At 54.2% G+C, this 14735-nt stretch overlaps 2 protein-coding genes across 3 annotated transcripts in view; one reads left to right on the forward strand and one right to left on the reverse strand.

Moving 5' to 3' along the window:
- Positions 1-10700, reverse strand: Flrt1 (fibronectin leucine rich transmembrane protein 1). Its single transcript, XM_051146040.1, has 2 exons — positions 10521-10700; positions 1-2383 (listed from the first exon to the last, which is right to left on the reverse strand). Exon 2 carries the CDS (start codon positions 2332-2334, stop codon positions 310-312), a length of 2025 nt encoding a protein of 674 aa, XP_051001997.1. The 5' UTR covers positions 2335-2383; positions 10521-10700; the 3' UTR covers positions 1-309.
- Macrod1 (mono-ADP ribosylhydrolase 1) overlaps positions 1-14735 on the forward strand; it is an 899697-nt gene that overhangs the window by 37669 nt on the left and 847293 nt on the right. The window lies entirely within an intron of this gene.

Below are 14735 nucleotides of genomic sequence, written 5' to 3' on the forward strand. Positions count from 1 at the left end.
TGTTGTACAGGTAGTGTCAATCTGGTTCAGGGGGAAAAAGGTCCCAATCCAACCCTTCCTGCAAGATTATTTTAGTCCTTAACTCTCATGATCTGGCATTAAGTTACATCTCCAACAATGTTGAATTCCCCCTCCTGCCTTCTATGTATTTATTTATTTTTAACCCCACTGTTGTATTCTGCAAAATCACCAACCCTCCCCAAACTTTGCTTTCTGCTGGGAAAGTCACTGTGGAGTTTCTCTTCCTGGCTCCTGGTGTGGCAGTGGGTGAGACAGAGCCATGTGGTCACACTGGGGGGGCAGCTGTCTTCATGTGTAGGAATAGTCCACATCAGGAATGCCACCGTCCCGGTAGCCCCTCGTGGTGCCATAGCCAATAGTGTGGGCGCCCTTGCAGAGGCTGCTGCCATTGGAGGGAAATATGGTGTGCACCACGTACTCTTCTTTGGAGCGGTATGGGTTAATGGGTAGCATCTGCAGACCTGGGCCTCGGATTTCTAGAATGGAGTTATCCTTCTTGGTCCCCGACTCCATGTAGTCATCCTTTTTCCTGCTGCCCCTGTTGTAGACCCTCTCTCGGGTCAGCAGCTCACCAGCCCGGTGCACATACCAGCAAATGGCTCCCAGGACCAGGAAGAGAAATACAAGGGCCACGGCACCACCAATAATGCCAGCCAGGGGCAGCCCCGCCATAGGGCCAGCATTCTGCTCCTGATTGAGTGTAGTGGTAGGGCCGTAGCTGTCAGCCGTCTCTGCCTTGGCACACACAGGTGTCTCGTCAGCCACATAGGTGTTGCCAGTCTCCATGGTGACCATACAGATGATATAGGTGGATTTGGGCTCCAAGGCCGTCAGCAAATACTCCGTCTTGTCCCCCTGCACCAGGGTTTCTGTGATAGAGCCCACAGCTGGGCTGTGGCCCAGACGCAGCCAACTGAGCCGGAAAGAGGAGGCAGGTAGCATAGCCTTCCATGTGATTCGGATAGAGTCAGCTGTCAGTGGCTTCACCTGGATGACCAATGTCTTGGCACCATCGCCGGTGGCCATGGGGTAGTCAATGTTGGAGTCAGGAAGGCGCAGTCCTGGTCTCTTGGCTTTGAGGGTAAACAGAGAGCCCTGGGGCGTGGTGGCAGAGGCATGGTTGCTGGCTGTGGTCTTGGCAGCTGCATTAGCTGCACTGCCCTGTGACCCTGCCTCAAAGCACTCGTCCATCTCGCTGGTGATGTCTTTGATGGCCATGCCCCGGACCTTCTCAGGGCCCTGGCACATGAGGCCGCGCACGTTGACCACGGCGGCCCGTGCCTTCACCCAGTCCCGCAGCCACATGAGGTTACAGCCGCAGAACCAGGGGTTGTTCCTGAGGAGCAGCTGGGCCAGGTTCCCCAGGTCATCAAAGAGGCCTCGGGGCAGCGTGGTGAGGTTGTTGTTGGACAGGTCCAACCTCTCCAGCTCCCGCATCTTGGCCAGTGTGTTGTAGGGGATGTGGCTAATGGCATTGTCCTGCAGGTAGAGCTTCTGCAGGTGGGCACTGGGCAGATTGAGGGGCGGGGCAGCCAGCGAGTTGCGTACCAGCGACAGCTCTGTGAGGTTCTGCAGGCGACTGAAGGTGTCATCGGCGATGCGCTGGTTGGCCAGCAGGTTGCCATCCAGGACCAGGCGCCGCAGGCTGTTGAGACCCTTGAAGGCGTGCAGGGGGATGGTAGAGATGCGGTTGTCATCCAGCCGCAGCTCCTCCAGCGTGTGGGGCAGCCCCGACGGGATGCTGCTCAGGTGGTTCCGGCTCAGGAAGAGCAGCTTGAGCTGCTTGCTGTCAGCGAAAGCGTCCTCCTCGATGCTCACGGTGGAAACGGAGTTGTCATCCAGGTGCAGCTTCTCCAGCAGCGGGATGCGAGCCAAGGAGTCCCTGGCGATGGTGCGCACGTTGTTGTCCTGCAGGTGCAGCTCTCGCAGGGACCGGGGGAGGTTGATGGGAAACTCATCCAGGTCATTCTCATACAGGTAGATGACCTGCACCTTGACCTTGGTCTTGAGGTCCTGAGGGATGCCTGCATTGTTGATCTGATTGTTCTGTAGGTAGAGGGTAGTGGCGTCATCAGGGATGTCTGAGGGGATGGATGTGAGTCCCCGGTCGTTGCAGTAGATGAAGCCATTGTCACAGCGGCACACCGATGGGCAGGTGGTGCTATCGATGACCTCTGTGAGGAAGGCAATAAGCCCGTAGCAGAGAAACAGCCAGTCCCGCAGGTCCATGGTGGCCGTGGTCATCACGACAGTGGCTGTGACAGTGGCAGCGGGTGTGGTGGTAGCGGTGGCAGTAGGGTGTGCCACCACCATGGTGGATGGCTGGTGGAGGCCTGACCCACCTAACCTGGAGCCTCAATACCTGCAAGGAGGACAAGATAGGCGCACTGAGTGTGAGACAGTGACAGAGCCTGGGGAAGGAGTCATTAACACGCAGGGCTTGCAGAGCTGAGGCCAGGCTGCAAGGGAGGCCTATTTTATGCCAGTCTGGAGACAGGTCACTCTAATGACTGCTGTTCACTGTGAATCTCATCAGGAGTGTCTTCTGGTCCTTGAGAGGCGCCAACACCCTACGGCATTTAATGTGACCTCATAGACTTACAATAAACAACCTTTAAGGGTCACACAAATGGTGCCATCAGTGGGAATATTTAGGGTAGATCTGTGTAGCCTTGGCTGTCCTGGACTCACTTTGTAGACCAGGCTGTCTTTGAACCCACAGTGATCCACCTGCCTCTGCCTCCTGAGTACTGGGATTAAAGGTGTGCAACACCATGCCCGGCTAGGGTGGATTTCATGGACGAGCCGTCACTTTGCTCAGGACTGGGGCAAGCCTAACTCTGGCAATGAAGTCGGGGGTCTGAAAGGAAAGCTTGTTCCTGGGAGGCTGTGTGCTCAAGAGGCGTGTCGCCAGAACCTTCAGGAAAGACACAGCCAGCGTTGTCACTGGTGGGCAGCAGAGAGTGCTGAGCTCATTGTCTGGTGGTGAAACACTACGTCCTATTTGTCACCCATGTGTCTCATACACAGAAGAATGAGGTGTCAACAGATCTGATCCCTGCCTCCGTGTTCTGTGTTTTCCAGGGAACTACTCCACAGCTTGTCTCTCTCTCTAGTGGAAATAACTTTCAGCTATTTCAGGGCACACATACACATGCACACACACACATGTATAGACACACATGCACATACACATCTACACTTACACATCAGTTTTCTTGATTTAAAGAAATGAGACAAATAAAAGGAGGGAGGGAGGAGGTGTTGTCTGCACGCTGAGGAAATTTTTCTGCAAGGTATAATTTCAGTTTCGCAAATAGAAAAATTGCAGCATAGAGTTTTCTCGTTATTTTACTGTTCACAGTGGTAAAAAATCAATTAAAGAGAAATTATCTTTCAATCTCAGTTTTTAAAAAATGGTGTCTTTATACAGCTAGCAAAGGTCTGCAGTAAAACTCAGGGTCAAGGAGGCTTTCAGGGCGGAATGTAATGGCTTCTCAGACCTGATCCGAGGGCCTGGCCTGGGAGGACAGCTCTGGAGTGTGGAGCATGACCGACCGGCTCCTGCTGAGTAACCAGAGGGGGGAACCTCACTAGGACGCCCGAGGAACCAGGTGTCTCCATTTCTCAGCTAACTACACCATACCCTTCTCTCTCACCTGTCCCTCCCTCGTCCTGGCAGTTTTTCTCTATCCAGCAACCCCTCTGTCCTCACCCGTCAGGACCCTGCTCAAATGCTTCTGCCCCTAGGAGAGCTTCCAGGCGGCTCTGCCCTGTCCGTCCCCACAGCCATGCATCAGTTTGTCCTGTCCCTGATTGTCTCTCTACTCACTTCTCCAGCCTGCCTGGCCCACAAGGCCATGACCTGGTCACCCTACCCCCACAGTTCCTCAGGCCTGAGCATTCCCTGCACGCTGAGCCCTTCCTCCCCACTCTCTGCCTCTCCCTGGGGTTCACTGTGGTCTTGTTTCCTTGGCAGTCCTCATCAGAAGCCTTGACAACAAGCTGGTCCCTGCTGAGGCTCACAGGCCGCCTATGCAGCACACACTCGTGTTCCTGTGCCTGGCAGCCACATATACGGCCTGTTGTTCCACTTCACAACTTGAGGCCTGGAGTTCAGAAAGATGAGGGGCTCCTGCCATCCCAAGGTCACAGGCACCCAGATCTCCAGCTACATACTAGTCTCCTCTTCTTTTTTATTTAAGATTTATTTATTTAGATGTATGCAGTTCTCTGCCTGCATGTACACCTGCACACCAGAAGAGGGCATCAGATCACATTATTGATGGTTGTGAGCCACCATGTGGTTGCTGGGAATTCAACTCAGGACCTCTAGAGGAGCAGTCAGTGTTCTTAGCCTCTGAGCTATCTCTCCAGCCCCCACCAGTCTCCTCTTAATGGAACCTGAAGGTCTTGTCTATCACAAGTCACTCTGTGAGCATAGCTGAGGTGTGGGAAGGGGCAAGGCTTAGGCTTGCTCCTAGGCTGTTTCACTTTGTCTCTGGCTTGTGGCTCAGCATCTCTGCCTGAGCCTCAGAGTTTGGCCAGAGGACATACCTGCTCCTGGCCAGCCGATGAGTACTATCTGAGGGACATGGGCAGCCTCTGTGCTTAGCTGTTCTGGGCCAGTGCCCTGAACAGGGCCAGACTTGTTAAGGCCAAAGCCAAGGCTGCCACCACAGTCTCTGGCATCTGTCCTCCTCCCGCTGAGCTCATGGCCACAGTCCCCAGCCTCCCAAGGCTCTGCATCATAATAGAGTCTAAATTGCACCTCTCAGAGATGTTTGATGGATAACGGAGCAGCAGTGGGAGGCAGGGACCCAAGGCCTTTCCCCTCCTCTATCTGGTGCCCATCCATCTTACCCAAGCGTCCCTGGCCACCCTGCTTCCCCAAGGCCAACTCCAGTCTCAGCCCCATGGCAGCAGCTTCAGGAGCAAACCCGGCTAGGGAGGGTGACTGCAGCTCCCTGGAGGAGCCCTTACACTGCCTGGACGCTTGCTTGGTGGCCTTTTCATTCCCTTGTTGTGTTTGATAGTTTATGTGGCCATCAAATTAAACCTGGTAAATTGCCCATCTTTTACGGGATCACTGGGCGTCACTGTGAGGCTCACGCAGACGAGTGTGGTGTGAGTTATGATCTGTCAGTCCTGTGATTGAAAGCAGGATCCCGATACTCCACTGGAGGGGTGCAGAGAGCCGGTTTGTTGAGGCTGGTGGTCCCTGTTAGCTGAGGGGACAGGGGGGTGGGGGCTGGGGCAGTTACTGGTCTCTGCCAACAGTGTGACTCAAGCAGGCTCCATGTCCCCTCTGGGCTTCAGCTTCCTTGTCTATGTCTGTGGTTGGCAGTTGCTCTTAAGTGAGGATGTAAGGTGATGTGATGAGATCATGTGTGCAGAGCACCCCACATGCAGAACGCCCTTCCTAGGTGCAGCCTATGTCCCCATGGCTACCAGCTTCCTCCTATACACAGGTGTAACCTTTGTGTAACATCCATTCTGGGCTCTTTTTCATGCCCTGTGCCCAAAGTGTCTCCTGCACCTGCACCCTCATCACCAGCCCTGGAGAGGGAGAGAGGGCGGGGCTGGGTTTTCCTGTGTAACAAGCAGCTCCCACTGTCTTAGATTCACTTTGTAGTCCAGGGTAGCCTCAAACTTACAGAGCTCCTCCTGCCTCTGACTGCCGAGTGCTGGGTTTAAAAGTGTGTGCCACCGTACCTGGTTGTAACTCAGCTTTCAAAATCCCAGGGCCCTTAACATTTTGACATGCTGCACACATCATCCCAACTTCCCCGGGGCTTTGTACATGCCAACCCTGCCACTGTGACCCCAGTGTGGGCTGGACTTGGAGGAGGAGCCACTCCATTCTGCCCCGTGTCCCCAAGTGAGCTTCTTGTCTTGAAAGGCTCAGGGTGACTGTCCTGTAATGGCCTCAGCCAGCCCTTCCCTCCTGCTGCTCCTACAGTTCCTGGGGAGGGGCAAGCAGTGCTCCTGATGCCAAAGGCCCTACAGCTGCAACCCAGTCTTGCTGGGGACACTGGCTCAGGCCTTGTATCTGTCATGGAACTTGGTGGTGCCACTTTCTATTTACAGAGTTCATCCCAGGCACTTCCCAACGCCAGCAAGGGATCCCAGGCACTTCCCAACGCCAGCAAGGGAACGGAATGCTGCACGCCATATCGCCACTGACCCAAGCCCTGTTCAGCTTTTCCCCATCCTCATTGTTAGGGTAGGGGATGGAGTCCAGGCAGGGCTATTAGAAAGGGGATGGGGGCGACCTGTGACCACAGCATGCATGTAGAGAGGGCAAATATAAGTTTCCTGAAGCTGAATAGTGCAGGCTGCCCTTGTGGGCCCCAAGTCTTCCAGGTTCTCCTCCTCCATGCCTGAACTAGGGCCTCTGGTGGTGCTTCTTCCTCTCCTGGAGTTCACTGTGACTTTCCTAAATGTTTGTGTTTATTTATTTGTTTATTTATTATGTATAGTGTTCTGCCTGTACATACACTTGCATGCCAGAAGAGGGCACCAGATCTCATTATAGATGGTTGTGAGCCACCATGTGGTTTCTGGGAATTGAACTCAGGACCTTTGGAAAAGCAAGCAGCCAGTCCTCTTAATCTCTGAGCCATCTCTCCAGCCCCTTTCCTAAATCTTTGAAGGCTTCCAGGTCCTTCCAAATGGCTGAGCCTGGTGCAGACGCAGATTAGGCTAGAAGCAGCAGTCAGCCCCACCAGGGAGAAGGGTGATAGGGCCCCAGCCCCACCAGGGAGAAGGGTGACAGGACCCCAGCCCTACCAGGGAGAAGGGTGATAGGGCCCCAGCCCCACCAGGGAGAAGGGTGACAGGGCCCCAGCCCCACCAGAGAGAAGGGTGATAGGGCCCCAGCCCACCAGGGAGAAGGGTGATAGGGCCCCGGCTCATAGGTGCAGTGATTGGCACTGCCCCTGCCCTCCCCTGCTAGGGCTGCCTCTGCCTCTGTCAAAAATTAGTGAAGGGTCCCTCGGTTTCTCATCCAGGAGCTGGTAGCTATTTCTGGGGCTTAGCTGCAAGCAAGACTCAAAGAGGCGGCCTCCCAGGCAACCCCTCTCCTAAGAAAACTTGCTTTCCCTCAGTCTTGGCCTATGTAGAAGGGTAGCTTCTGGTCCTGGGGCTTCATCTCTGAGTTGGGACCAAGCACGCTCTACTTCCTTGGGTTCTTGTGAGGATGAAACAGGCTACTTTTAGCTTGGCTGAGCACTCTCTGGTCACAAAGAGTGACAGGTGACTTCATTAGCCACATTACCTCACTGGCCCAGAGGTAAGTTATAGATGAAGCCCAGGAACTTGAAGCTTGTTCCAGAAGCTTCACCTGACTCTCTGTCACCTAGTCTTGGCTGCTTCGGGGTGCCAACCAGACTCACCCATCACCCCTAACAGCTTAGCCTCCAGGCCTTGTCCAGTGGTAGCACTCGGCATCTGTAATGCCTGGAGAGTCGGGGGGCGGGGATTCTTTTCAAATCTAAAGTTAATTATTTTTCTAATTTCATGCCGCATGCATTATGTATCAGCAGTTATCACCAGCAGTAATTGCAGACAGGTATGCAAATCCACCAGAAATGAACACCAGAGTTCACCTAAGCGCGTGGGCCGTTGGGTGGGGCCGGGCAGCAGGATGTCCTCCGTGGCTTCAGAGAAAGTGAATCGCTTTAAAAAACAAGACTTTCAAATTGTGTCTTAGGAGGTTAATTATATTGATAGCAGTGTTCGATATTAAACTGTGCAGGGCCAGGAAGGGGGAGGGAGATGAAAGGAGACACATGTAATTTTGTTTCTTTCTCTCTCAGCATCTCTTAATGAAATGGTCCTCCACCTGATACTGCCGCCTGAGTCCCTTTGGAGTAAAGCTGCCTCCACTGAGACATAATTCCTTTGGGGAAGGGAGAAGGGGGGGGGAGGAGAATGAAGAGAAGGGACAGTGACAAGTGACGGCAGGACAAGCGACAGCCTTCAAGACCAGGTTGGGTTTGGGGGTCTTTGTTGCTGAGCTCCTTGGTTACCTGCAGGAGCCTGGAAGAGAGGAGCAGGGGTGTAGGAAGAGCTGATCTGAGTGGAGCCCAGGCAGGTATGGAGACTGGGGCCTCCTCAGCCCTGCTGTGATGAGGATTCCTATTTGAGATCTCCCGTTTCCTGGACACCCACTAAGTGACTGGCTCTTCCCACTGGACCTAAACTCCTGCTTTTAAGGTGTGGTCTGTCTTGTGCCCAGCAATGAGCCTTGGTCCAGAGAGGCTCTGTAAACACGTTTTTGTGTCTGTGAGGGCCATAGGTTGCTGTGGGATCTCTCCCCTGCCACGGCCCCCGCCCCCACCCTCGCCTCGGTTCTTCAAGACAGGTTTTCTCTGTGTAGCCCTGGCTGTCCTGGAACTTGATTTGTAGATCAGGCTGGCCTAGAACTCACAGAGATCTGCCTGCCTCTGCCTCCACTGGGATTAAAGGCGTGCGCCACCAACCACCTGGCTGGATGTATTTCTCTGTTGCTTTCCACCTTATCTTTTGAGACAGGTCTCTCACAGAATTCAGAGCTCACCAATTGGCTAGACTCCAGAGATCCACTCGTCTATGCCCCTACTCCCAGTGCCAGGTTTAAACATGCACCACCATGCCTGGCTTTTATGTGGGCACTGGGGATCTACAGGCAGGTTACATGGCACTATCTATCTCCCTGGCCCACATCTGTTCAATAAACAAGGCAGGCTCAGGCTCTATACTCTAAAGCCCAGAACTAGGCAGCTGGGGAAAAGAGGGAGGTGGGGCATTCCCATCAGCACCGCCCCAGAGGCCATGATGACCTGGGTGTATTTGCTATAGTACCCCTGAAAGGCAAAAGGTTCTGTCTGTCTGGACGGACACACACACACACACACACACACACACACACACACACACACACACACACACACACACACACCCCTCAGACTCCCTGTCTAGTGCTCCTCAAATCCAGCTGCTCTGGAGAAGCAGGTCCAAGAAGGCCTGGCTGTGCCCTGACTTGGTGGTCAGCTTGGCACTGTTCAGCTACAGGCGTATCTCCGTAAGTACCCATGCCATGAGAGCGTGCAGAAGTGGAAAACTGACAGAACCCTGGGAGTGGGAGTGGGAGGAAGAGGATTCAGAGCCCAACTATCTGCGTTTTATAGATGTGGAGGAATAGGCTCAGTGACAGGACTTTCTAGCAGTCCCTCCTAGGGCTGAACTCTCAAACCCTTCCACACAGAGTTGAAAGAGCAGGCCAACATCTCTTGCCAGCCACCAGCCTGTGGACTCTTCTTAAGGGCAGGCGGGGGGGTGGGGGTAGAAAGGGGGCTCTTAGGAGTAGTTGGCCTTCCCTCTTTCCAGCTGGCCCATGTGTACAAAGGAGAGGCACACTCAGGGAGGGGACCTGTCCTAGTTGACACCACTCTCAGCCAGGACCCTCAGGCCCATCCCAGGCACCTGTCCCCAAAGCCCAGTGTGTTCCCTTTTGTGTGTCTGCTCTGAGTGCAGTGAGGCTGCACTGAGACTGCTGAGCAGGTTTTCCATCAGCACTCTGAGCAACAGGATTGTAGGCAGGTGGTCGCTGCTCCCCTTTGACCTGGCCTGGCCCCAGGAATTATCCCCTAGCTCCTCCTAGGAGCTGGGAGGAAGTTGAAGATGCCGAGAGGAGGACCATAGGCAGGCGGGGGCCCAGCTGTGTGCTTGCGGCCCTGCTGCTAGGTTGTCGTGGCTTTATAATAAATAACAGCAAATAGCCCATCCACAGGGCATCCTTCACGCCGGTGGCTAATAACACGGCTATTAATGCCCCCGCAGACGGCATGCGCAGCGCACGGCTCTGACGGATGTCCCAGGCCCTGGTGCAGTCATAAATCAGCCCCTCTCCTGGGGCAGAGCATGAGGAAGTGTCATTTTCCATCTTGGTAATGAATTGGGGCTTCCCTGCCCTGCCCAGGGCGCTGAGGGGTTTTAAGGTTGCCAGGATTACTGTTTTTAGAGGTATCGCCCCCTCCCCTCTTCACCCTTGGGAGTCTAGGGGTGAGCAGGCCTGGCCAGCCACCTACTGTGAGCCTTGGGGCACTCACTCCACCACTCTAGACCTGCTAACCAACAACAGAACTGTACCGGATGGAGGCCAGGGCAGCCCCACCCTGGATCTCTCTGGCCACAGCAGGGCAAGCCCAGATGGGAAGGATTTTGTTGGTTCAAGAGTAGCAGGTATCAAGGCTGATGGCCTGGTCCCCTAAGCTGTTGCCCGCTTTGTACAGAGCAGGTGGCCATCAGCCCTAGTAGGGAAAGGCCCTTTACACTGTGGCTCACTCTCTTACACCTGGCAGAGCCCTGTAGGTGGTCCCTACCCCAGCAAGCAGAAGCCTCCTGTCTGGGAGCCTTCAAAGGACAAGACAGTCATCCTTCTCACTCTTGTCACCTTTCTGGGCCACCAGAAGCCCTTTCGTATCTCCCTTACCCGCCCTGTCCCAAGTTCTTACCTCCTCTACTGCTGCTCTCTGGAGCCACAGGGTTCCACCGGTCACTGCTTCGAAAGTTCCAGGCCACGTTCACATCCTTGGCCCCTGTCGCCTGCAGGCTCAGAATCACTCAACCACAGACTGCACCCCTGGGGCAGGGGGATCACTGAGGCACACAGAGATAAGGTCTTGAACAATCTTCCTTGTTGTTAGGCCTCAGATATGGCTGCAGGCCCCAAGCTGCATCCTTGGCATCCTAGGCCACAGGCACTGATGGCTTGGCTCTCTGGAGTAAGGGGTGTGTGCTCTGGGTGCACAGGGCGCCCCCAGGGACTCCTGAGCGGGGCATGCCCTGCAGCCCAGCGTCAGTCCCTGGGGAGTGTGGCCTCTCGCTGGCCACCACCTCCACCACAACTCTTTGGAACTTGGGTCCTTTGTCCACAGGCCGCACCTCTTCTGAACCGCCTCTGTGGGGGCTGTTACCCCCTTTTTCTTTACCAAGTTTTTTTTTAATCCCTTTAAGTCACTTGGCAGAATGGCTCAGTGAAGAGAGCGCTCTTGCGTGACAGAGCTGTGAGGGAGCCACTCTCTAAAAAATCAGTATTCCTGCCACTCAGGCTGCATCTGTGTGTGTGGGGGGGGGTTGGGGTCTGCTGCCCCCCTAAGGAGTTCAGATGTTCACCACAGGCTGCAGCCACCTCACCTCCCCTCGCCTCGCACTGCTGAGCTGTCAGGCCTGTGTGCCCCGCTTTGGAGAGTCACTTTGGGGGGGGGGGGCGCGTGGGGCAGGGGCTTGGCTGCTTGGCTGCTCCTGTTTGCAGAGAAGCTTCTGGAGTGGGAGAGGCAGAGGAGTGGGCTACTCCCGCTTCAGCCGCTGGGCTCAGCTGTCCAGAGTGGAGCCTTCACCTACTCCGTGTTTCTTCACCTGCCAAAGGCAACACAAGTGGTCAAACCCAAGGACATCCCGAGCCGCGGGGACAAGCACCACAGGCAGCCATGGCCACAGCCCCATCATCATCGTCATCGTCATTCTCACCTCTTCCGGCCTCTGGCTTCTTTTGTTTTGTTTTTCTTTTTTAGACAGGGTCTTACTACGTAGCCCTGGCTAGCCTGGAGTGTAGACGGGGCTGGTCACAAACTCACACAAATCCCCAGGTCTGGTTTTGGCTTACAGTACTAGGGATGGAACCCAGGGCCTGGCATGCCAGGTGAGGGATCTCTGCTCCTCAGACACATCCCTAGATCCCCACCCTTGAGCAAGCATCACTTCCCTCCAAGCCTGAGGGGCCTGAGAGTATCGCCCCACCCCCCACCCCATCACTTGTCACTTTAAATCCAGGTACCACGCAGAATCCTTCCTTGTAACTACTGGAAAGGACTGGGGAGAGAGAAATGAAGTCTGGGGTCTCGGCAAGATGGCTTAGTGGGTAAAGACACCTGGCAGCAAGCCTGAAGGCCCGAGTTCCATCCCCGGGAGCCCACATGATAAGAGGAGAGAAGTGACTCAGGACGTGTCCTCTGCGCACACTCACACAAGCAAATAAATGTTATAATTTATAAAACGTTTGGGGAGCTCCTGACCTTGTAGAGCGCCCGCCCAGCCTGGAGCAGCATCCGCTTCCCCAGCACAGGTCCCTCTTATTAGATGCTGGTTGAGGCTCTAACTGTCTATCCTGGCCTTGGCCTCCAGAACAAGCTCAGCTTCTCTGACTCACCAGAGGCCCATGAAGTTGGGTCTCCAGTGTCCCTGACCTCCCTCCTTCAGCTGTCTGTATCCTGTGGGGCCAGACTTCCACACCCTGCTGCCCTTCCTTCTGTAAAGACCTGAGGTGCAGCAGGCTGCCCCTACAAGTACAAAACAAAACAAAAGGCTGTCCCCTCTTTCTCATTAGCAACCAGCCAAGAAGGCCCCAACTCTGGCACCTCCATCCCCCTGAGGCACGAAATCCCTCTTTGGAAAGGAGCTTTTAATGACATATCTGAGAGTATAGGCTCTGGTTAGGCTAAGCAACATCTGGGTACTTTGCTTCATAGGACCAAAAGTGGCTGGTTCAAGGCCTGATCATCAGTGCCTGTACGTGGCATATCTAGGACGTATATTTAACAAGCCCATCTGTCGAGCAGAGGTGGCTACCCATGGCTGCAGCCCACAGGGAACACACCGGAAGTCTAGTGTATGTGGTCAGTGCATGAAGGAATGATGGGGGTGAGGAGCAGAGCCTTTCCCAAGAGGCCAGACAGCAACTCAGAATAGCTGGGGCCAGGAGGCAGATGGGCACAGTCCCAGGCAGGCCCAGGGTGAGGTTAGGCAGGAGGGAAGGTAAGTCTGTTCCTGCAGAGGGGGCAGTGGTAGCTGCAGCCTAAGCCATTATTACTATTACCACCCACCTGATTTCATCCAATTATAAACTGTAATTTCTCTATGAAAGCGAGAAATAGAAAGAGTCCAGTGAGGTCATCTGCCTTCCTGGACAGACCAAGGAAATTGTTTTATATGGCCGAGGGTGGGAGGAGGCAGCTAACACACACACACACACACACACACACACACACACACACACAAACACTGGGGGATGTGTCCTAGGAGCCTGGAATCCCAACTTCTTCTGCACAACAGACACAAACCTTGGAGTTCTGCTTTTGAAATCATGGGTCCAGGAAGAAGACAGACTCATCCCACTGGCTGTGTGCTTGACCCAGGCTCCTCCAGCTCTCGGGAGCGAGTCAGTGCTGACCTACCATCCTTAAGGCACCTAGGCCTGGTCAGCCTGGCTCACCATCGCAACCCCTACCTTCCATGTGGCCTTATAATGCCCCCAGTGAGGCTAGTTCATACAGCTGTGCATGCGTTGATATCTGTACAAGCATATGAACATATATGTCACATGCATAAAAAGTAGGCTCACATGCAAAGAACCCCAATGCAGGCAAACACGAAAACAGAAGTGTACACATACAAATACATCCATGCACATTTAAATCCACGCACATGCACACTTATGGACAAATGAAGGGTCAAGATGTTCACACATTTGCACCCAGGAATGCACATAACATACTCCCACAGGTATGTATGCATACTCATGAACACATATTTACACATGGACAGGAGAATACACAGAGTCTGACAGGAATGTGCACCTACACCCATCACAGTGCACACATGTGACACGTGGGCCTTTCCCTGCTCTGTCCCCTTCCTGTGAGAATTCTCATAGGCCATTCCTCCCTCTGTGCGTTAGGCACCCTCCTTCTGAATATGTGGCCCCACAGGTATAATGGCGGTGATGTAACAGAGTAAATGGGAGAGACTGTGAAAGATGGATACTCTAGTGTCTGGCTCATGCCATGAGCACAGTAGGTGTTTAATAAATGCGTCCAACATACTCTTCATTCTGCTTTGTCACTGGAAAAACCAGAGTCTGAGCGAGGCTCTCCTGGACCTGCCTTGTTACCCTAGCCACTCTGCTGCCTTCCGGAGTCCTCTAGTGCGTGGACAAAGGTTTAGCTGGGGTCTTCTTTCTGGCGGCTTCTCGGGTACCTGAGTCGTGTACTGGCAGGGTTGTGGCTCTTCTCACCTGTGGGTGTTTTATTATGGCCATTAGTCACCACAGGCAGCCACTGCACCAAATGCATGTGCCTGCCGGCAGACACCTGTCCCAGAGCCCTGCTAGACTGAATAGAGCCATGCTCCTGCAGTTACTGTCTATGCTATCACGTGGGTTAGCCAATGAATCTGTTGGGCCTTAAGAGACCAGGAATAGGCCCTCCTTAGCCTCACAGGGCAGTTCTGCTGAGCCCTTCTTCCTGGACCTTCCCTGTGCCCATGCCTAGTCTACATCAGTAAACCTCTACTGAGTAAAAGCTTCCATCTGCCAGCTCTCTGTCACGCATAGTCCCTTTTGTTACCAACAACCCTAGTGAAAGTACTGGCCAAGCCCTGGGTCCCCAGCTCCACTATGTCCTTTGCAGTTTGGTGTGATGGACCCATTTGTACCATCACCTAGCAGGGAGCATGCACTCCGTCCTTTCCTGGTATCTCTGTGTTGCCATCTCCCCTAAGCCTGAGCCTGGCTGGTGGGTCAGGGGGAGATGGCCCATCACACAGGCTGAGAAGGTGGGCAGGGCTTTGCAAAATTACTCAATCTACAGGAGAGCCAGGGCTCCTAATTCTAGGCCAGTTTTCTTCTCCCCACATCATGCCAAGACCCAGTGAAGCAGGGCTGCATCACTGGA

Source organism: Acomys russatus, chromosome 5, assembly GCF_903995435.1.
Source record: "Acomys russatus chromosome 5, mAcoRus1.1, whole genome shotgun sequence".
Taxonomy (NCBI): domain Eukaryota; kingdom Metazoa; phylum Chordata; class Mammalia; order Rodentia; family Muridae; genus Acomys; species Acomys russatus.

What these genes read in the sequence shown, in the direction of transcription:
- Flrt1 (XM_051146040.1), bottom strand. Translation starts at nt 2,334, where the DNA reads ATGGTGGTGGCACACCCTACTGCCACCGCTACCACCACACCCGCTGCC.